Consider the following 24132-nt stretch of genomic DNA (forward strand, 5'->3'; position numbering starts at 1 on the left):
TACACAAATCTAAAGCAGATGAAACAAGCGTGCCATAGAAATGCTCGAATCACCAACGGTATGGAAAGAAATTTGATAACTTCATTCACATCTTCAAGAATAGTTTCTTAGCTTATTTGCAGGCGCATGATTCCTTTCAAGGTCATTTTAGGGCCACAATTAAAATAAAGTATGCTGCAAATATATCTTAAAGATACTGAACTAGAACTTAGAATGAGAGCTACTCATATTTTACCCCTTCTAGGGGGTGACATTGTGCCAAAAGCATAAAGTTGAGCTAAAAACCTAAACAGTGAACATTAGCATGTTTATAAACAATACACATAAATATCAATATAAAGTAGTTCTTAAGGGGCCGTCCATGAATTAAGTGGACTATCAGGGGCAGGGGGTCGGCCAAAAACAACGCATCATACAAAAAGTATGAACGAAAATAACCCGGGGAGGTCTCAAATAACTAAAAATGAGTTCGTAGTCAATGGACAGCCTTTATATAGCCAGTAGCGTTTCTAGGGTTAACAAGGGGGAGATATATGAAGGGGTGTATCCTAAGGGGGCCTACCTATTTGATCATTTAACAAAAGTAACCATTACTTCTTTCGAGAACCCGCGGCCGCCGAACATGTAGCCCATCCCACCCTCCTCCCCCGTCCTTAAAACTGGCAGTTTATACACGTTATAATATATTCGTCTTATATTAGAGTGTTTATTCAAAGCATCTAAAATTTCCAGAGAAAAAGTAAAAATTAGTTTAAATTATCTAGCAGACCTATGCTCCAAAATGGATGATGCAATCTAATCTGTCAGAATATTGTGCTCAATAGTAAAGAAAGTAAGTGTACTGGTGTATACTGACGTATTTTTGTTGTGTATGTGAAATCCACAAATTGGATCGATCATTATGGCTTGGCACAATCTCACCCCCGTGAAGCTCGAAAAGTACAAAGTTTCGAAAAATATTATTTTCGTACCGTCATCCGGGGATACTTGCAACACCGGGGTTACTTGCAACACTTTGGCGCATGGCGCTTTTGACAGGTCTAACGCATTTGTTTGTTAACATAACCATTTGTACCTACACGGTAAAAAATTGACACGTCTATTTCAAATGCTCTTGCACTTGATTCAATCTGTTACGTCGCACTGTAAATTTAATTAATTTAACAGTGATTTTCAATTGATTCTCACTTTTTAACGAAGAGGTCTTTCGTTAAAAACAGTTCAATGGAAATCACCTTCAAATAATAATGCATATCCATTGATTTGGCACCACTGTTTTATTCCATTGAACTTAATGTTTTTATTCTGTTGAGAAATGTCAAAAATTTTCATCTCAAAGAACTCAACTTACAAAGATGGCGGAACAAGTTGGTTATTCGCAGCAACAGTTTAAAGAAAAAACTTTTAATGTGGACTGTGACTCGATATTCCCTCAAGAAATTGTTTCTATTCTAAAAAGTGAGTACAAAAAATTCATAATCAATGCAAGTTTTGTTCAAAAGTAACGAAGTTTTGTTTGCAGGCTACGGAATCGATTCTGCAGACACACCGGCAGCCATAAACCTGCTGACCAAACTGAAAATAGCGACAGTCGAGGAAACAGAAGACCAAATAACTATAGTGTATCAACTAAAACCGTCGGTTACAGAAAGCGTGGCGGAAGAAAAAATATTCGATACCGTCGTCGGTAACAACAACAACAACAACACTTCACAGATTTCGATAGCTGCTATACCGGCCGATTCTGATGCGAAGGTAGGTTGCAATATTTTAAACGACAAGATGATACTACTTGAGTTTTATTTCATTACAGGTAACCGAATCGACAATATTGACATCTAATTTATCTAACCGGCTGGTATCAGAAAATAATTCAAAAATATATGAAGTGAGTAATCTTATATTCTGTATTGTATACCTAATTAGATTCATTTTCCGGCTTTTAGGTCAACGAAGGAGATGAGAAAAATAACAGCGACGACGATGAGTTGTTAGATTTCAGTCCCGATGTCCTAAGGCAACTACTGAACGCAACAGTGATTGGAAAAAATATCATCCAACAATCGGAGAAAGGAGTCCTTTCAGAACGACGACAACTAGAGTTGGCAGAAGTAGTTGCTACCTGGCACTTAGCCCATAGGACCAAACTCCACGAACGCGATTTGCAAAAGTATTCCCGTGTAATAGTATTGCTGTTCAAGAACGAGAAACAGGTAATTTGAACTAATATATTTGTATGGTAGGCGAAGTTCGTTTGTAAAATAAACTTCAATATTTTTATTTTATTAAAAAATTTCAATTCAATTTTTTCCAGGACTCGTACTTTTTATCAAGAGGAGGCGATAAACGAAATCCAGGGGGAAAAATTGCGAATAAAGTTAACACGTTAAAAAACAGGGCTCGGAAACGCAAGTTACACGACGAAGAACATAATACGCTTTTAAATAATAACAGTACTGCCAGAAAAGAACGTAGTGAAGACCACAGTATCTACGAAAGAGACGCATTGGATTGGTTGATTGCTAACACTGCACCTTGGACAACTGTGCTTGATAAGTGGAAAAGCTCTTTTCAAAATCGAACCAAGGTATTCGGAAGGTTAAACGTTGTGGACGAATTAATTAAATTGAAGCTGTGGAATTTGATTACTTCTGAGTTTGGACATCAGCTAGTAAGTAAAACGAGTTATTACTGTTTATATGAATGAACGAATATAACTAAACCTAAATGATAAATATAACTGGAAATAAATAACCTTATAAATGCATAAGTATAATTAAATAAAATTAAATGAATAAATGTACATCTAAACAAATATATATGAATCTAAGTAAATAATACAATCCTAAGTAAATTAATATAAATCTAAATAAATAAATAAATCTAATAGAAAAAATATAAATCTAAATAAATAAATGTAAATCCTAATAAATGAATATAAATTTAAATGAATAAATAAAAATCTAAAGTGTAACTCAAAACAAATACAGGGTGTCGACTCAAATCCAAAAATAAAATTCCCTGACTTTCCCTGATTTTCCCTGATGCTTCAAATATTTTTCCCTGACCCTCAAAACTCAAATATCAAGCTTATTTGGGTGATTTCTGGCTTAAGTTTTTAATCCTTTAGCATAGCTTATGCGAGCTGCTGAAAACTAAAGCCTTAACCTATTTCTTACCAACGTTTCGAAAACGCCCTCTTCTATCGAGTATCGAGGGACAGTTATGTTTGAGGTATCAACTTGAATCCAAAGAAACAAAGATTGAGAAATAATCTAATCGACCTGTTTTTGCACAAAGCTTAGATGTTACATACAAAAAAATTACAGCCGTGTAAACATAACAAATCTTGCTAATTTTCAGTCAGCTCAAACTAGTAACTTTACCGCTGGAAGGTGGACACATGTCTGCGAGTTTTCAGTTAAACTAAAACAAAACTTTCCTGGAAGTTCCAGCTTGTTATCTTTGCTGCAAAAAGCATGGGGTTAAGGAGATGATTCCCCAAAGATTTTTGGTACAAAAATGTGCGTTTTGCTGGCTTCGAGGTACGGCAAAACTTTAGCTAGATATATTATTGGAAAATGTCCAAATGGCAAATATTTTAACCCTCAATGGTGGACAGTTAAGACTAAAGCTGTGTGTCATGATTTCGGATTGCAACTATCGAGGCTTGAAAGCAACATTGACTCGAAGGTAGTTCGGTGGCCGGCCGTTCGGTCCGATGACCGTATATGGGTGTTGAGAATTAAGGCAAATTCTTCAACTACAGCTTAATCAACGTACAGTCACCAACAAATCATAAATTCGATGGTACTAGGGACGAATTGAACCGCCCAGTTAGCTTCGAGGTACGATACTGTTCTAACAAGCCAGTAGTGTTCGAATCTCGGCTAGCTGGTTTTTGTTAGACGGAATCAGTAGGATCATTGCACTGACCCCGTAATTTTCCTGTACTCTAACAGTAGGCTGCGAAGTCTGTCGATAAAGAAGGATAATGTCTAGTGACGGTTAATGCTCAAGACTTTGCTTTGCTTTGCTAGGGACGAATTCTATGACAGGTTCGAAATGATTTATGGGGTGCGCACGACTTGAAAATTCAAGACTCTAGCTTCCAGATCGATCGTGTTTAACGGTCAAAACTTTTTGGAAGTCACAATATACAGTCTTTTCTTAGCGACTTTGACCACTATCTCGACGTAAGATTCACGCAAGGTTATCGAAATCGGCGAAGGCTCGCACTGAGAGGATGTTGCATTTCAACATCTAGCGGCTTACGGCATATGACGTTGCAGTGGAGTACACCAGAAAGCTTGATCAACGAATCGCAGAACAGCAGGACGAAAAGGAATAAGACGTAAGTAGGCTGTGGAGGATCCGCCATAGCGCCAACAACTACGAGGGAAGTGATAGGCACGACGTGGGGAAGACAATCACCCTTATTCCGCGAGTCACGTGACTCAATACGACAATTGTCACTCGCCGTGACTCGCCACGGCGAGTCGAATTGAGTGCTGTCACCTAGGTGACAACCGTGTCACCTAGGTAACAACCCCGTGTCACCTAAGTGACAAACCGTGTCACCTAGGCGACAATTGTCACCTCATTTGCGATGACTCCAAATTAGTTACGTCACTCGTCTCGCAGAGTAAGGGTGAGTGTAACAGCTTGTTTGATGTCGAATGCCAGAAAATGACAAATGAGAAGAACCAGGCCAAGAGTCGCATGCTCACTGCGGATCACGTCAGAACAGAGAAACATGTAAGCTTTCTGCGTATTACGTAACCAGCTGAACCAGTCCCGAAGGTTGCCAACTCGCATAAACGCAAATTCTACAGAACGTTAATGCTCCCGGTAACCCTTAACGGACATGAATCATGGACACTGAAGGAAGATGATCAATGCTTGGGACTTCTGAGTGTAAAATTCTGCAATTGGTGAAAACGCTGTAGATCGCGTGTAAATAACAGTATGTATCCCGCTTTGTGCTCTTGATGTCTGCACCGTGAAGTGCGTGAGACCTGCCATTGCCGATTTCGAGCACTACAACGAGTGAAGTCTGACAATTGTACGGCGCAAAACAAATAAAAAATTTACGGCAAACTGAAAGATAATCGAATCGCCATTAGACATGTAACAAGTTTTAATTCAACCGATCAATCTGCGTATATTTGACATGAAAATTGATTTGATTCGAAAGTTGATCAACAATATTGCCGGGTAAACAAAATTTCCCTGATTGAATTTCGAAATTCCCTGATATTCCCTGATTTCCCTGATCCAAAAATGAATTCCCTGATATTCCCTGATTTTCCAGGTTTTTCCAGGAAATCGACACCCTGAAATAAGTGTAAACCTAGATAAGGAAGTATAAATCTAAATAAAAAAGGATAAATTTCAGTAAATAAGTAAATTTAAATAAATAGGTATAAACCTAAATAAATAATTATAAATCTAAATATTAATAAAAAATAGAAATATAAATAAAAATATAAATTTAAATTCAATTTCTAATATTGAATTTAAATATTAGATTGAATTTTAAATTTTAATATAAATTTGAATTTGAATTTTAAAATAAATATAAATTTAAATATAAATATGCATAGACCAAACCTCGTGTTTTTAGCCTTGACCTTAAAATGCGATCAAGCATATATTAATATTTTTTGATCTACATCCAAAAAACTCCGTACATACATTTTTAGGTATGTATACATATATATTCATTTTCTTTAGATTGACATCGACTTTCAACTATTGAATTTGGGTTCTCCCAAGAAGAACATTGGTTGTATCGAAGTCTGCCGAGTGATTGGCAGGTACATACGGAGTCGTTCTACTGATGAAACAACAGAGCATCTTATCGACGTATTAATTAGTGATTCTACAACTGACGGTACGTGTATTTGTATCAATATATATTTTATGTACACACATATATTCTCTTTATATTACAATACATTTGACCTCAAATACTTAAGGAAGCATAGTACTTTTTCAATTTTAAAAATTCTAAATTTTTTTTATTGATCATATCGAAAGATTTTGAATCATTTTGAGTATATGTGTTTAAAACCGTTTGGATGAATTCCAAACTTTGTCATCTAAGTTACAGCCATTTGTACCGCGCATGTCTGGAGCATTTACATAGCGAATAAAAACTTCAACGCCGTTTTTCTCGAAGCCAGGTCTTCAAATTCCATAAATATCTCAAGAACGGCTCAAGCAATTCATTTGCTTCTTTTTTTGTTTAAAAGCTTATAAAATTATCTTGTCTTTGACCCATTTTTTTCGATATTGTAATTTATGTATTTTTTAGAAACGTTTAAATCAATTTTTCTTATTCTTATTCTTATTCTTCTTCTTATTAATACCATCACAGCCACAATAAAGGATTCCTGGAAATAATTTTAATTACTTCTAATCATAGAAATATTTCAAATTATTTTCTTGTCAGTATTGACATTTGCAAAACATCTAAGATGTATTACAAATGTTAAATCGGCCAGGCCAACTGTGAAGTATTGCCGCAAAGACGATTCTGTGAAATGAATTTATGTATTTATGTATGAATGACTCATTCACACAGAAACGTTTAAATCAATTTTTCGACTAAAAACTGACTTTCATATTTGATGGTCCGCCATTTTGTTGTGCGTTCGAATTTTGAAAAAAGGATGCGTCAAAGACAAGATAATCACCCTTATTCTGCGAGGCGAGTGACGTGACTATTTGGAGTCACCGCGAATTAGGTGACATTTGTAACTTAGGTGACTCGCTTTGTCACCTAGGTGACACGGTCTGTCACTTAGGTGACAGGGGTTTCTTACCTAGGTGACTCATTTAATATACTTTCATGTCGTTTTGGAATTTTGACGTAGGACTACGTCTTTGTTTGCTATACTGGGACTGGGTAGTACTTTGTGAAAACGAAAATAGAAGTGTAACGTTTGAATGAAAGATTTCGAATGCTAAAGCTACTAAACTACTGAACGAAACTGAACAATTTATAGAGGGGATGAGAGCAGTTTGAAGGAGGGCGTAAGAGGGAGGAGGGGCTGCTACTCAGATGAAGTACAAATCTCTAAACTCGAGACCTAATCAAGCAAATGGAACCAAATTTGGCATGTGGGGGTTTTAAAAGGTAGGATTTTTGACGTAGGACTACGTCTTTGGTTACTATACTGGGACTGGGTAGCACTTTGTAAAAACGAAAACAGAAGTGTAACGTTTGAATGAATGATTTCAAATGTTTATGACTACTAAACTACTGAACGAAATTGAACAATTTATATGTCGTTGGATAGATTTTTTTTGTATGCCAGAAGGGCATTGGGTTAAAAGGCCACTGCGACAGTCTTAATGATCGTCTTTTGTGGCAGGCCCCGATTGCTGTACACAGTTTACGGATCGCTCATACCCATTGATGGAGTTGAGCGGAATAGTTGTAATCTTGTGCCCCCGTTGGATAGATAAAATGACCAGCAATTTTATAGAGGGGTAAGAAAGCAATTTTAAGGGGAGCGTAAGAGGGCTCCTGTACAAATGAAACACAAATTTTCTTAAAACACTTGAACTAATCAAGCAAATGGAACCAAATTTGGAATGTAGGGGTTTCAGAAGGCAAGAATTTTTTCTATGGCGAATTGAGACCCTCCCCTCTTTAGGAGGGGGCTCCCATACAAATAGTATACAAATTTCCTCATAACTCGAGAACTAATCAAGCAAATGGAACCAAATTTGGCACGTGGGGGTTTTAGTAGGCAAGAATTTTTTCTATAATATAATGAGACCCATCCGTCTTTTAACAGGGGGAGGATTTTTTCTATGATGGATTAAAAGCTTTGTTTCTTTAAGAAGGGGAGATCCGATACAAATGAAATTCAAATTTATCCATAACTCGAGAACTAATCAAGCAAATGGCACGACTCCTGACCCCTGTGGTAAGAGGATAAGGACTCATACAAATAAACATAAATTGGTCATTCATTACCATGTCGACCTTTATGATGCACACAAGTGATTTTTAAAAGAAATTTCTATGTCTCAAAGGTTGCAGGTGTTGTACTTATGAACCCCCGTCCACGTATTTTCAATGCCACCATTGCATTAAATGAAGAATTGATTCTGAATATTTTGCTCTTCTCTTTTAAACATTCCTATTGTTTAAATGAAGACTCACAGATTCTTATAAACATACATATCACACTTATAAACACACATACAACACTCACAGATTCTTATAAACATACATATACCAGAAATGCAGTTTACATTAGTCTTCGATCTGATCATCTGATATAGTCCTACGTCACCCTTTCGTACAACCTTTAGGGCTGTATACCTTGTAGTTTTTTCTATGGTGCACTGAGACCCTTTCTAAGAGGGGGCGCTCTCATACAAATAATATGTATACAAATTTCTTCATAACTCTTGAAATAATCAAGCAAATGGAACCAAATTTGGCATGTGAGGATTTGAGAAGGCAAGAATTTTTTCTATGGTAAATTGAGATCCCACCCCTCTTTAGGAGGAGGGACTCCCATACAAATAATATACAGATTTCCCCATCTCGAAAACTAAACAAGCAAAACGAAACAAATTTGGCACGTGGGGGTTTTTGGACGTAAGAATTTTTTCTATGGTGTACTGAGACCGCTTCCCCTTCTTAGAGGGGCTCCTGTACAAATGAAATACAATCCTCATATCTCGAGAACTAATCAAGCAAAAGAAATCAAATTTGCCATGTGGGGGTTTTTGGAGGTAAGAATTATTTCTATGGCGTACTGAGACCCCTTCCCCTTCTAAGAGGGTGGGCTCCCATCCCAAGTAACATTTTTGTTGTATAATAGCTTATTGAGCACTTGTTCTACCGGAATTACCTGTACACTAGTTTAATAAGCTGTTATATAACAAAAATGTTACTTGGGATACAAATGAAATTCAAATTTCCACATAACTCGAGAACTAATTAAGCAAATGGAACCAAATTTGGCAAGCAATTTTTTTTTGAGGCATGAATTTACTTTATGAAGGTTTGAGACCCCTCACCCCTGTGTTGGAGGATAATGACTCTCATACAAATAAAACAAAAATTTTTGCGAATGTGCCATATTTTCTGCTATGTAACAAGCGGTAAGCTGTGAAAGTAAACTAGTAAAACCTTCTCGGAGCAAAAGACAGTGAATCGACGCCGTTAACTTACGTGCCTGTTGCCATTCATGTCAAAAGAGGACATTCGAATGGTACATCATATTTGCGATGAACGTGCTTTGTCTTTAATATTATTTGTTACCAATGGACCTTTTAAAGATCACAAGCGAGTAAAAGTAACATTATTGAAACATATCAAGGTACGCATAATCATATTCAATACAATAATCTGTGGGCTGGTCATTCAGTACTATTTCAACTTTTATGACGAAGTTATTTTTAAAAGAAATCTCTATGTCTAAATGGTTGCAGGCGTCATACTTATGAACCCCCGTCCACGTATTTTCAAAGCCACCATTGCATTCAATGAAGAATTGAATCTGAATATTTCGCTCTTCTCTTTTAAACATTAACTTAAACAATGGCACTCAGATTCTTATAAACATACATATGCCAGGAATGCAGTTTACATTAGTCTTTGATATAATGATCTGATATAGTCCTACGTCACCCTTTCGTAAAACCCTTAGGGCTGTACACATTGTAGTTTTTCATTTCGAATAAGCCCCCAGGCGCCAATCCATGGTACCGCAAATCATGTTTTTTTTTTAATGGTCATGTTTAAGGAGCCGTAGGGGAGAGGGGAAGAGGTTCACATATGAAAACAAAATTGTAAATATTAGTATGAAATACAATGTCCCAAAATGCAAAAAACCCGAATCGATTCGCTTTTCGCGTTATCGATAAAAAAATATTTGAAAAAAGGCAAAATTATGGTGTAAAAAGTACTATGCCCCCTTAAGCCAAATGTAAAAGATGCAAAAAAGTTGAATGTTTGTCGTACAATCCTGTGCTTCACAATTAGATGATTTTCCCCGCGAACTGCATCATTATACACGGCATGCTGCCGTTAAATATATTAAATAATATTTAATTTATTGTAAGATTCTAACTTCCTATTGATCTCGACGAAATCTTAGAGCAAAAGATGTTTAATATGTATATATGTTTATATGTGATAGCTATTGGCGAAAGAATATTTCCAATAATTATGTATTTTACGTTTTTAGACGTTCGCATTTGTTTGCTGCTTCTGCTGCTAAATAACGTATTACATCCTCAAAAAGTAACACCAAATTACAAACCTACTGTAGTGAATGGTAGAGAAGACACGATATTATTTGCTAACTCTGATACTGATGCCGACAGGCAGATCCGGGAGTTGTATGAAGTGTATAGAAAATTAGGAATACGCATCACACCTAAGCTGGTATTTTTTGGGCAGCCTACCGAGCTTTCGGGAATATTCAGAGTATATTTTCAAAATTTTTCCTATTCACTTCCATCCGCACTGCGTGCACTGGATGTTTACATCAAATTCACAACAGTTCTATCACTGAAGCATTCGAAGATTAGCAAACTGGTGTGGTTATTCATTGCCCGCTACTTCTATGGATTGAAGGTGATCGAGCGATACGCTAGTATTGATAAGCTGGAAGATTTTATTAACTCATCCATCCCGAGGATATGTTCGCAAGATGAAAATTCATTGCTTTGTTGAGGAATGCGCCTTGACATTTGGATCTGCAGCTGAATATGTTAAACATTTACTCAATCGCCATCAAGTTCCAAGTGACTATCGTTTTCCTTGTACATTTCCTGATTGCTTATCGGTGTTCACCAGATTCTACTCATTTAAACGTCATATGCTTAGCCATCGATTCCCGCAAGAGACCAACTGTTCAACCGAATCTGCCGAAATTTTCAAGGACCGTCAGTTTACATCAAGTTGTATTTCCGAATTGCCGCAGGCGTGTCGAGCAAATGGCATTTGCCCTAAAAATGCTTAACAGAATCTCTAGCACATATCAATGCAGCTGCAGTAAACTTTACTCTTAAATTACATCAAAGAAACAATCTTACCAGAGCCGATGCACGGTCTATACAAAAAGACTCACAAGATGTGTACTCCATTATAGCTGAAAAGATAGAAGAAATTCCGCTGCAAATGGATGCAGAATCGCAGTTTAATTTTGAGACTTATGTTAATTCGCTAAAAACTACTTTTGATTTTATTAACACTGACTATAAATTTTTAAAATACCTTCAACAACAAAATTTGTACAAACCTCCAAACGTTATAACTATATACAATGATGCTGTTATAGAAATTCCTCTGCTGGATCCAGAGCAAATGCCAATATGTTCAGGGATGAATTATATTGTATTGATGGACATAGAATTTCAGTTAAAATCTTTTTTCGAGTGCAAAAATGTATAGGAAGAGACAATTAATTATCTACATCAACTTGAACGATTGGACAGAATAAAAAACTTTGTAAACGGAACCACATGGCAGAATGTCAAGAAGAAATATCCAGGTGATTACGTCTTACCGGTTTCATTTTACGCCGACGAGTACGAGATTAACGACAATTTATCTACACACAATAAAAAGGACATAATTCTTGGAATGTACTATACATGTTTAGTTATTCCAGAAAAATATGCTTCTAAACTAAAAAACATTTTTGTCGCTGGAACTGTTAAAAAGGTACGTAATATAAGCAGAGATGAAAATATTCTCAAATCTTCTACTATATATCCTATCCAATTTTTTACGAGCCATAATGGCGGACGTGTTCGTAATATGTCTACCAACATTTGAAAGGGGCGGATGAGCCAACTGTCAAACAGAATGAGTGAGAGTTATTTTTGCTGGAGCAGCATAGGAAGATGAACTCTCACTCGTTCTGTTTGACAGTTGGCTTATCCGCCCTTTTCAAATGATAGTCGACATATTTGAACAGCATTTTTGACATTTCCCTAATACATCGGACGTTTTCTTTCCGCGTGTTCACGGTAAAACTAAAGGAATGTACGGAAAGAAAACGTGCGATGTATTAGGGAAATGTCAAAAATACTGTTCAAATATTACGAACACGTGCGCCATTATGGCTCGTAAAAAGCTGGATACTAATTTTTCAGTTCCATTAAGACTATCAAACATATCTTCTAATTCTTCTTTTAAACAGGTTTCGATCAACAATGTTGGAATAAATGCACTTATGGAAAAAGTTGTTCACAGGTTTAAATCGATCGAAGAAGAAGGTATTCTGATAAACGTTGATGGTTGCGAAATTTTAGTAAGATTCGCTCTAGTAGTATTACAAGGCGACAATCTCGGTATCCATACGTTGTTGATGTTAAGCAGTGGATTCAATGCAAAGTACTATTGTAGGTTCTGCAAGAAAGCTAAGGAGTTGCTACAACGCGATGTCAGTGAAGATAATGACTGTCTTAGAAATAACCAAAATTATTTTGAAGATATAGAGCTAGGAAATCAGAGAGAAACAGGTATCAAAGGATTTTCAGAATTCAACAAACTGCCATCGTTTAAAGTTACAGAAAATAAGACAGTCGATGCAATGCACGACATGTACAGCCACGGTATTTGCAACTACGGATTCAAACTAGCTTTAAATTATTTTATATACAAGAGAAAATTCTTTACGTTAGATCAATTCAATACACGAAAAAATATTTTAGTGAAAAAAGCATATGATACATCATTAAGTAGGATGCCGGATATCGAAGAAATTCATATAAAGAGATTTAAATCGGTTAAGATAAGAGCAACAGCTGCAGAAATGAGATCTTTCTGCTATTATTTTACTTTGTTAGCTGGTCCGTTCGTTCCGTTAAACGATCCAGTGTGGAGATATATAATATCGATTGTCAATCTGGTCGAACATGCTTTATTACCTTCGTTCTCAAATTCTGATATTCAAAAATTGAATAGATTAGTTACCGAACACCACACTTTGTACTTGGAATCATTTGAAAACGAAACATTAAAACCAAAGCACCATCACATGGTTCATTATGCTACTGTTATACAAAGTAGTGGACCAGTCTGCAATTTAATGTGCTTCAGAATGGAAGCGAAGCATAAGCAGTTTAAACAATATGCTCACATTACCTCATCTAGGAAATATATATGTTTAACGTTGTGTGTTAAAGCAGCACTGCAGCATAGTTTTGAGGTACATAGTATGACATTCTACAAAAATTGTGATAGCGGTAATTTTCAAAAGGTGGACTTTACAACAAGACCGTATTTTAAAAACTTAGTGTGTCAAAACACAATTGATATTCAAAACGAAACATTTGCAGCTCAAAAATGCAAAATTAATTCTATTTTTTACCAGAATGGACTCTTTTTGACAGTATCACAGACGGGGGTTACGGAGTTGATTGAAATCGAAGAAATTTTGCAAAATGATTCAAAAACATACATTGTAGGAAAACTCTGGGAATGCGGTGATTTCAATGATCACTTCTTAGCCTATGAAGTAGTTCGTAGTACTCAGTTATACAAAATAATAGAAATATCAGAATTAGATGGTCCACCTCTTATGATTCACTCGGTTAACAATAAGTATTTTTATCGAAAAAAATATAAGTTCCTTCATGAAGATAGCGATATTTAATAGATAAAAAAATAATATCGTATCGTTGTTTATTTAATAAAAGTTATAACATGACACTTAGAAAATAATTATAATATTAACCAAACTTGTAAATTAAATGAATTACACTAATGCTTATTGTCATCGTTAATGGTAATAAGTTGTATTAATCCAATCATTCTGTCATTCACGTTCTGTCACAGTTCAACAGCAGTTGGTAAGATAATATTTGTTACAATACATAAATGTAGGGGAACTGTGGGTAAGACGAACAGGGTGGGTAAGACGGACAGGTGGTTAATTCTACCAGTTAAGCATTAAAATTCGTAAATGTTTTGATGGGAATCCAACCAGCTTGCTATCTCATGATGTCTGAACGTTTCAATCATCATTTAAAACTTTCCAATTTTGATAAAGTACAAAAAACTAAAACTTGGACATGATTCTGCGTTTGGATGTAACTTTTTTTCCGTCGGAATTAAGCTTTTTGAGTGGTTTAATTCCAAAATGATGCCCATAGCATAAAGTATTTCGATTTAATACCTTTTCAAGTAACGTCTGCATTGAAATAATACGTAATTTCATTTGCGTATGAAAAATTGTGAAGGCTTTAAAAAAATGTATAATGATGGGGTGAAATGGACAACTGCTAGTGTGGGTAAGATGGTCAGTGAACATATTATATTAAAATTGTTGATTTTGCTTCTTAGTGATATCTCAAGCATATAAATGAAAATTTAGCCGGAAAACGTGAACTTCAAACAAATCAGCAGCGGCCAGGCATGAAACAATTTTTGGAATGCTTGTTCATATTGCCGCTGCCAAACAACTTTCTATTGGCTGCCTCTAGTGGGAGGGGGTGGACAGCCCCCTTCATTTTTTACACGCTACACCACCATATTTTACGTATTCAATTTGTTAACGGTCAAAAATAATAATATGCGCTCAGTTGGGGCGATTCCCAATACCTGTCCATCTTACCCCCACACATTGTCCGTTTCACCCGCAGCACTAGAAAAGTTCACTTTTTCGGACCATTGTTAAAGCTCAAAATACACATTGAAAAACATTTTTTGTTAAATATTTCACTAGCTCCTTTTGAAAACAATATGTTGAACTGAAGTAAACTGTATTTAGGTTTTATAAATCATAAGTTCTCTGTATTATATTAGCTGTTCTTCTTAACCTGTTCGTCTTACCCACAGTTCCCCTATGTGTCAATTTTGAATGACATAGCAAGGCATATAATTGTTGTTTCAGTTGCAAACCGTATTTATTCACGCGCGTCTTACGATTTCATTCTCGTTCTGCATGTCGCAAGTTATTCGGTAGCACATCACCGTACGATTACAGCGCATAATTGCATATTTGCGCCGTACTTGCAACACGGATCGAAAATATAATCGAATGTCGTACGTCGAATACTGCGTTTTTCAACTGGAACAGCAATATGCGAACAATAAATGGTTAATTTAAAATCAACATGATATTTAAGAAAAAGCTATTGAATTGATAGTGATAACATATCAATATTAATATGCTCGTCATTCCATTTTCAAAACACAGCATAATAATAAATAAGTTCAAAAAAATCAGAATTGAAGTGAATTTCTATTGATTTTGTCCCACTTGGTATTGATTCATTTCAAGAGATTTGCACTTCGCTTTCTAAAGTTCATCAAGTAGTGCATATTCAATTGCAAATCACTACACTTCAACGTGATAATTTTTTACCGTGTAATGCCATTTTAAAGAAGGGACGTTTACCTATTGTTTAGTTAAGTTTAATCCATTACATCGTTGTTTTGCTTGTTTTTATACGATTGGAAAGTAATTTCACTTTCAGAGTAGGAAAAATGGATGTGCAAAGTTGCGTCAATTCATTAACATGGAATTATTTTTTATTGTTTGGTTCCTGTACATAATAAGTGCATCATATAAGCTAACAAATAGCAACTTTGAGCTTTGTTAATATTTTGAACTTGGAGTAGAAACGATGAATTCGTGTTGTTACTTCCAATATGGCGCGGCTTGCAGCACTTGTAAAAATGAAAATTATGCTAATAGACGGTATGTACAAAGTAAGTTTACATCTGTACGATGTTATTTTGTCTACCACCATCTCCAGAAAAATTAAAATTGTGAAAAATTCCACGTACCTTGAAACGGCAATTTGGAGTTCGCATTTTCACCGAAGACGAAATTGGGAAACAAAAAACGCCTCCAGTATCTTTTGTTTTACTACAAATACATTCAAAATATCTCCAAATAGTAATTCGCGGTTTGAAATCAGATATAAAATCATAAGAAACGCAAAATCAGAAAAGTGTTGCAAGTAACCCCGTTTACTGGGTAACTTGTGCAACACCCCTATTTTCGGTTCATTCTGCAGATTCATTTGGTTTATATTTTTTCTCATAATCATAAATCAAAAGTACTCACCACTATACAAGTTTTGGTTACTTACATTTGGACCTAAACGGTATACTTCGAAAGTTATACTAAGTCAAAGTTCAAAAGTGTTGCAAGTATCCCCGGATGACGGTAATCAAAACTTATCCAACGCATAATAACCTTTCAATACATTCTAAATGATTAGTTTATATACCTACCTTCAAAATAGCAAGTTGATGCGATTTCTTGTTTGGGTTGGTTTATGGGAGACATTTTTTACAAGCGTTATTTCCGAGTATTTTTGATCGCGAACTTTGAAACCCTGTTTAGGTTAAATAGTTTGAATAAATATGTTATTTTCATCATCATTTTGAATTTAAGTCACCTGTTTCTATAGATATAATAAATTTTCACAAATAAACGTTTTTGGTTTTTGGCCCAATCTCACCCCAGTGGCACAATCTCACCCCGGATGGCGGTATTAATAAAGATTAAATGAACGACATGTTATGTTTAATGATAGATATCGAAACATTTGGGTTGGAGACCATCTTTGCACTAGACGCATAGTATGCAGTTTGAATGCTAAATGCATGTCATCGCAGATGATTAAATGCCTACCAACACGTTCCGGAAAGGTTGTAACATTAAATTTGGGTCCATGAAATTGTCCTTATCTGTCACTCAATTCCTCCAGATATTCCGGAGACAAAGTTACTTTAACGATTTTATTACGCTCTTTTCACAACGCCTGCTCTATCTACCATCAGTGTTTGAAGCTGCGAATTCTATGTTATGTAAACTTTTATAATGTTTTCGGGATATTTCGAACAAGCGAAAGCTAAGATTTACATTTTTTTGTTCACCAAAAAGCAACGACATCAAATGAAACACCGCAGCGAACGAACGAAAACAAACGTTCCCGTTGCAAATTTTGAATATCGTTTCTTCCTAGCGTTGCGTTTTCGCAACGTTATTCTCGATAACGCGAAAAGCGAATCGATTCGGGTTTTTTGCATTCCAAACATTGCACTTTATACTAATATTTACAATTTTGTTTGCATATGTGAACCTCTTCCCCTCTCCCCTACGGCTCCATGAACATGATCGTTCGAAAAAAACATGATTTGCGGTACCATGGATTGGCGCTGGGGGTCTTATCCGAATTGAAAAATTCCAAAACGACATGAAAGTATATTAAATTATCTCGTGTTTGACCCATCATTTTTTTAAAATTCGAACGCATAACAAAATGGCGGTCATTCAAACATAAAAGTAAGGTTTTTAGTCGAAAAAATTGACTTTAAACATTTCTAAAAAATACAAAAATAGTAATATCAAAAAAAGGATGGGTCAAACACTAGATAATTTTGTTGGCTTTAAAACAAAAAAAGAATCATGAGAATTGCTTAAGCCGTTCTTGAGATATTTATGGTACCGACTTTCAAAACCTGGTTTCGAGAAAAACGACGTTGAACTTTTTATTCGCCGTGTAATCGCTCCAGACATGCGCGGTACAAATAGCTGTAACTTTGTCAATTTTTGGAATTCATTGAAATGACTTGAAACACATATGGTCAAAATGTTAATCTTTCGAAATAATCAATAAAAAAAATTTCGATTTTTTTAAGTTGAAAAAGTACTATGCCCCCTTAACCAGGGATGCCAGATATACAGACAAATCTGTATTATACAGACTTTTCGTTTTCTGATACAGACATGTTTTTGACTACAGATTTTATACAGACATGCGATAAAAATTTCGCAAAATATAGTTTTACTTTTGTCAAGGTAAAAGTATATTTCGATTTTAACTCGCACTGAAACCTCAAAACAATATCTCGTAAGCGACTATCAATCCTCATAAGGAGAAAGACTTTCGTCACTGAACAAGCGCAGTGCCGATATTGCATCCGACCATCAGCTTGTTATCGCTGAAATAGGTACTCAACGACTGGGGGAGAAAGCTAGGTATCGTTTCGATGTCCGCCGATTGGAAATCCCAAGGCGAAAAGGGTTTTTATCTAACAACTTGAATTCCGAGCCTAGGAACTGCTACCTGGTGGAACTGTCCAAGAGTAATGGACCAGCCTCAAGAATGCCTTCATTACGACCAGTGATGAAACCGTCGGCAAAGTGCGCAGCGGGCGGAGAGAGTGGATTACGGATGAAACTCCGAGAAAGATCGATGAATAGAGAAAGGCAAAAGCTGGCATAGGCGAGGGCGAACCAAAGCGACTAAGACAGCTGTCCGCTTACGATATGCCGAACTGGAGAGGGCTGAGTTTGTATGTGGGGCAAGAGAGCCTGGACTGACTCCCGAGTCGACGAAAGAGTTCGTTGTATTAACCGCGTCAAGTCGAAGGCGTCATTATTGGATGAAATTGAAGCAGCCATAAAATGCTATAGAGCGCCAGAAATAAAGGCGACCTAACCGAATGCGGGCGTGGCATCACATTGCTCTGTATTACTCTCAAAGTGCTCTGTTAGGTAATCCTCTACCGGATCCAGGAGAAGCTCAACGCTACTCTCTGGCGGCAGCAAGCTGGATTCTACACCAGCCGATCATGTATAGACCATACCAAAACGCTCCGCATTATGTTGGAGCAAATTCGCGAATTCCAAGACTCTTCTTCTAGTGTTCGTTGGCTTCGAAAAAGCGTTTGGTCGACTCAACCACGAAAACATCTGGGGCGCACTTAGGCGTAGAGGAGTTCCAGATAGTGCAAGGTTTAGCACAATGGCGTCTTGTCCGACCCTATAAGGGTTACTGCTAGCGTGAGATATGGCTGCATTTTATTCATCGTTTCTCATTGTTGGAGCAATTGACTATAGATCAAATCGAGATTTGCCTTGGGATCCTCTAACGATGGAGCAACTAAATGACCTCGTCCTAGCCGACGACCTCGCACAACGCCGAAATGATATGCGGAGCAAGTTAGAGGTTTTCTACTCTACGAGAGTTCCCAGGCAGCAGGTCTCATAGTCAATGTAGCTAAAACTAAGTCTATGGTAGTGAACACTGACAATCCCCTCAACTTCGCAGCAGCGGGACAAATTGAGCGGGCGGAAGCCTCAATATCTAGCCAGACAACGTCCGTTGGTGGTACCAAGACTGATATAGCAATACGGATCAGGAAGGCCAGAGTACACGCATAGCGATCACCAAGCTATACGGTACACAATTGAACGACGGATAGCATGGTCACGCTGGTTTAGGTCGCCTGGGAGGTGGTGGAAAGTGAAGGCCTTCGATAAAGACCTGTTCATTGAAGCACTCAGCGCCCGTGAGCTGACCAACGTCCTAATACAGGCATGTGATACCACTATACACAGGACGGGACAGCCAACGAACCGTCGTCGCTCGGTATACTAGTGGAGCGACACCATTGTTCAGCTCCGCTCCAGATACCACAGAGAATGCAAGCGCAGTGGGCCCGGACCGATGCAGATGATGAAGCTCGGGGGGTCGAACTTAGAGCGGCCAGGCTGGCGCTCAACAAGGAGGTTAGGCGTAGCAAGAAATCCTGTTTTCAGGAGCTTTGCCGCGATGCGGACACGAACCGCTGGGGTAGTGCATACCAGGTGGTGATGAAAAAGATGACGGGTGCATCCGCTCCGCAGGAAACTTGCCCCCAAAAGCTGAAAGTCATCGTGAAAGGGCTCTTCCCGCAACACGATCCAGTTTAGTGGCCTCCGACCCCGTACAGTCAATCGAATGATGTCCTCATTTCGGTCACGAATGAGGAACTCATCGTAATTGCCAGAGGTTTAAAAACGAAGAAAGCGCCCGGTCCTGACGGGATTCCGAACGAGGCACTCAAAACGGCGATCCAAGCATATCCCGATATGTTTAGTGAGACGCTTCAGAACTGCCTAGAGGTATGCGAATTTCCAGACAAATGGAAAGTCCAAAGATTGGTACTGCTGCCGAAGCCGGGGAAACCAGCGGGTGATCACTCAGGCCAATTAGCCTATTGGACACGTTAGGCAAATAGCTAGAGTGGGTAATCTTAAACAGGTTGACGCCTGTGGCGGAGAGCGATGTCGGGCTGGCAAGTTCGCAGCTTGGCTTCCGTAAGGGGAAGTCCACCGTAGAAAGTCCGTGGTAGAGAGGGCCGAGAAGCCTATGAGACGGAAAAGACGAGGCGACAGGTATTGTGCCATAGTCACAATCGATGTCAAAAACGCCTTGAACAGCGCTAGCTGTGGTGCAACCGCGCAGAGCAGAGCGCGCAGAGCAGAGAACCGCTCGATTGGAATCCGCAAGGACAGCGTAAAAGTGGCAGACTCATGGGCTCATGGCGACGTAGCATAGTCAACTGCATCCAGGCTGTAGACGAGAACCTGTCCTGGCGATAGGTTGAAGCCATGGCGGGTAATCGTCGGCAGTGGAGATCACTGATTTTGCTCTGCCGGACCAGCGGACAAGGACACATTAATAAGTAAGTTCTATTTAGTAAATGTTTCAATGAAGTTCTCTTGCGTTTCGATATTCTTAGAGTTGGTTTTCTCAAACAAATCTGCTACTTTGCCAAAATCTGATTTTGTGCAAAAGAGCCGCATTAAAGCAAAACCTAATCTAATGGATTGACAGATATTGCGCAGCGAATGATGGGTTTTCAATGGACCACAGACTTATACAGACTTTTACAAATTATTATACAGACCTGTCAAAAAAATATCTGGCATCCCTGCCCTTAACTGTCTGAAAAATAGCAAAATCTGTTGTTCTGTCACAGCTGTAATTATGTTACATGTAACATCTGACCTTTGAGCAAAAACAGGTCGATTAGATTTTTTTCCAATCTTTCTTTGCTTCTCAGGGTGCAAGTTGGCACGCTAGCGGTAGTTCCGCTTAAAATACAGAAAGGCGTTCGAATTGCCGAATGTGCACATAGTTCCATTCAGACAACAGTTCTAATCGGAAAGCTAAAGCAGATAACTTTTTCTTTATTTTGCACTAAAAATACTAAAGAATTATAATTTCGTTGTTTGCCTGCAAAATTTAACAATTTTAGAAAATTTCACTCGATTGAGCATGCTATCGAGTATGCTTTAGATTTCATGAGCTTTACTCAGGATTTGCTGAGAATTTACTCCGAGTAATTTGTTTTATTCATACGGAATCCGATGTTCGAAAAGTAAACACTACCGCGGAGAAAATAGCGAAGTCTTTTATCATATCAACTTGAGCAAATACTTTTCGCGACTACTCGACTGCTCGAATTTAGCAAATCTGAGTAAATGCTCATTTTTATTCATACGGCTTAATGTCCAGTAGGTTAGAAATCATTTTTGTTACCTCGCACAGCGATCAAAGTGATCATTGCTAATATTGTTGATAATAAAAAATGTATTTTGGACATATAAACTATTATCCGGATTAAGTTTGCATATGAATTCTCATGTTTATAGGTGCAAAGCTATAAAACGTTTATTGGTAACCAAAAATAGAATTGAAATAAAAAAGTCGTCATATATGTATGAACAGGTTAGGCTCCAAATAACCGAAATAAGTTTTTCTGATCCAGTCGATCAAGTTCTGGCACAAAAAAATTCGCAACGTTCACTCACAAGCGAGCATACTGGTCGAATAATATCGGCGGTGATAATGCCATAAATAAAGCCACAAGTTTGTAACTAACAAGAATAACGACATAGATTAATCAAATGGATTCTAACATAGCAGAATCAGGTATAGGTAATATGCTTAAGAATAAATGGATATGTCTCAATCGTGCTTTCCAAAGAGGACATGGTCGAAAATGTTTGCGGAAATCAATATTTTTTATTTCAGATCTCGATTTTATAGGCTTTTGTTATTAGTTTTTTACCGATCAGGAACAGGATCAGGAAAAAAATTAATAAAATTCAGTTCCTATAAAACCATTTTTTTTTTTCAAATTTTATGTTCTGTTTTCTCGGAATCTAAACAATGCGTTGTTGTAAACTCTTTTGGTTTTGTTGGTAGACGTTTGGAGAAGCCTTCTATAACTTGAGAAAAAGAAACCAGACAAAATTTTATTTTTTCAGCTAGCTTCTTTTTTAGTGCGTTTTGTCTACAAAACCTAAAAGTTATGAACAGACGGATGCAACTGAAGGGGTAAAGAAGTGCAAACATCTTTTTACGCTTCCTACAACATATTCTACAAAAAAGTAAAAAAAGGTGTAACACCAACTTTGTGCGAGTGCTTACTAATACACATTTTTAGAGGCTACAGTTAGAGTGTGTTACTCACAAACACACTCTCACACGAGACAAAGTTTCTTGCAGATTAGATGAGATATTGGTTATGCTAAAAAATGCATGGGAATGACATTTGTGGGCAGAATTTGTCAGTGGATCCCACAGCTTGGGTTAACACGAACCGTACTCATCTTCTTAAGCGTTGCTTCAATGACCTTCCTGACCTAATTTTCCGCTCTTTCTACTTCACACTTTGTCCCATTCTATTTGGACATTACCAACACCTTTGTTTCATTACATACATTACTTTCTTCTACCGTCCTCTCCATTAATTGTAAAAACTACCGCTCTAAAAAACTAGATCTTATTATTATTATTTTTTTAATATATGTATGACCTCATTCCAAGGTCAAGACTAAAAACTTGTGATTAGTCTAAATCTTATTATCAACAGAAAATTTTATTCCTTTTACTTTGCCACAGGAGATGACCCATTTCGGTTGTGGATTTTTGGAACTCTCATCTATACCATGCTTCTGTACTGGACGATCGGGTCCGTCTACACTCTCTTCGATGTAACCAACCAGCCTCGCTTCATGCGCCGCTATAAGGTTCAACCGGGCACTAATGAACCGGTGGACAACGAGCGCCTTAGGAGAGTGATTCGTCAGGTACTGTTTAATCAAGTCGTCACCGGACTGCCGATGCTGTTGATTTTGTACTCCCTTATCGAACCACAAACGCGCGAATCCATCCGCCAGTTGCCGACATTTCCAACGGTTGTCTGGCAGATTATCGTTTGCATCGTGATCGAAGAGTTTGGTTTCTACTACAGTCACCGACTGTTACACGATGGACGAATCTACAAGTACATCCACAAACAGCACCACGAATGGACGGCTCCAATTGCGATTACTGCAATGTACTCACATCCGGTCGAAAACCTACTCAGTAACCTGCTCCCAATCGGCGTTGGCGTTTGGGCTACCGGTTGCCACATAGCCGTTGCTTGGCTGTGGTTTACGTTAGCCATTTCCAACACGCTGCACGTCCACTCCGGTTATCATCTACCGTTCCTGCCCAGTCCGGAGCAGCATGATTTCCACCACTTGAAGTAATTTTGGGCCGATCGAATCAAGGTGAAAGATGAAAATACTAATGGTTATTTGTGCTTACAGGTTCAATCAATGCTACGGGGTGTTGGGTGTGCTGGATTGGTTGCACGGTACCAACAGCTTATTTATGAACTCGAAACAATCCGAGCGAGACTACATACTCACGAAGTTCGTTCCCGTGCGAGAGATCCATCCGGATTCGCAGGATCAGTCAAGGCCAAAAACAAAATAAATGAATAAATATTTAGTGTGTTTACAGAAAGAAATTACCAATTGGCTATGTGAGGGACTTTAATTACAATTCAAAGGTTGTATTTGAAGATGACGATAGGTATAAATAAAAATTAAGATAAATTGATAGAATATTCAAGTAATTTTTTAACCTGGCGAGCATTTCAAGACTCAAGCACGAATCATTGAATTTATAAATTTCAGGAGCAGTTTTTGTGCCCAAGAATTCTATTCATTAAACTGTATTTACTTCATTCTTTCTAATCATCATAGCACATGTAACTTACGACTAGTTCGGTCGGACTCTTGGTTACATGGTCGGCTACACACCAATGTACTGGAGGAGACTCACTTCCAAGAAACTTACCTTGGACAATCAAGCGGACAAAACACTAAATTTACATGAAAAACAGATATAGGGCTCAGTAAAGGAAAAAGTTATACAAGCCAATCGTTTTAATACTTTATATTTATATGCGTTCATCCATCATTTGAACAGTACGGTCAACTGGAACTGTTGGGGTCCTAATGACAGGAACACATGCGGACGTAGACGTGCGACGTACCTTAGCTGGAA

The 24132-nt window shown here is 37.6% G+C and overlaps 1 protein-coding gene across 1 annotated transcript; it reads left to right on the plus strand.

The window, feature by feature from the left end:
• The first annotated feature begins 1355 nt into the window (after nucleotides 1–1355).
• On the plus strand, nucleotides 1356–23706 carry LOC128746107 (uncharacterized). Its single transcript, XM_053843156.1, has 8 exons — nucleotides 1356–1458; nucleotides 1523–1755; nucleotides 1814–1888; nucleotides 1947–2213; nucleotides 2315–2671; nucleotides 5737–5896; nucleotides 22693–23323; nucleotides 23388–23706. Exons 1-8 carry the CDS (start codon nucleotides 1356–1358, stop codon nucleotides 23554–23556), a joined length of 1995 nt encoding a protein of 664 aa, XP_053699131.1. The 3' UTR covers nucleotides 23557–23706.
• The last annotated feature ends 426 nt before the right edge of the window (nucleotides 23707–24132 follow it).

The sequence above is a fragment of the Sabethes cyaneus genome, chromosome 1 (genome assembly GCF_943734655.1).
Source record: "Sabethes cyaneus chromosome 1, idSabCyanKW18_F2, whole genome shotgun sequence".
Classification (NCBI taxonomy): domain Eukaryota; kingdom Metazoa; phylum Arthropoda; class Insecta; order Diptera; family Culicidae; genus Sabethes; species Sabethes cyaneus.

What these genes read in the sequence shown, in the direction of transcription:
- LOC128746107 (XM_053843156.1), top strand. Translation starts at nt 1,356, where the DNA reads ATGGCGGAACAAGTTGGTTATTCGCAGCAACAGTTTAAAGAAAAAACT. An exon ending in TGTTCAAGAACGAGAAACAG is followed by an intron (nt 2,214 to 2,314) that starts GTAATTTGAACT and finishes AATTTTTTCCAG; the next exon opens with GACTCGTACTTTTTATCAAG. An exon ending in CTGAGTTTGGACATCAGCTA is followed by an intron (nt 2,672 to 5,736) that starts GTAAGTAAAACG and finishes CATTTTCTTTAG; the next exon opens with ATTGACATCGACTTTCAACT.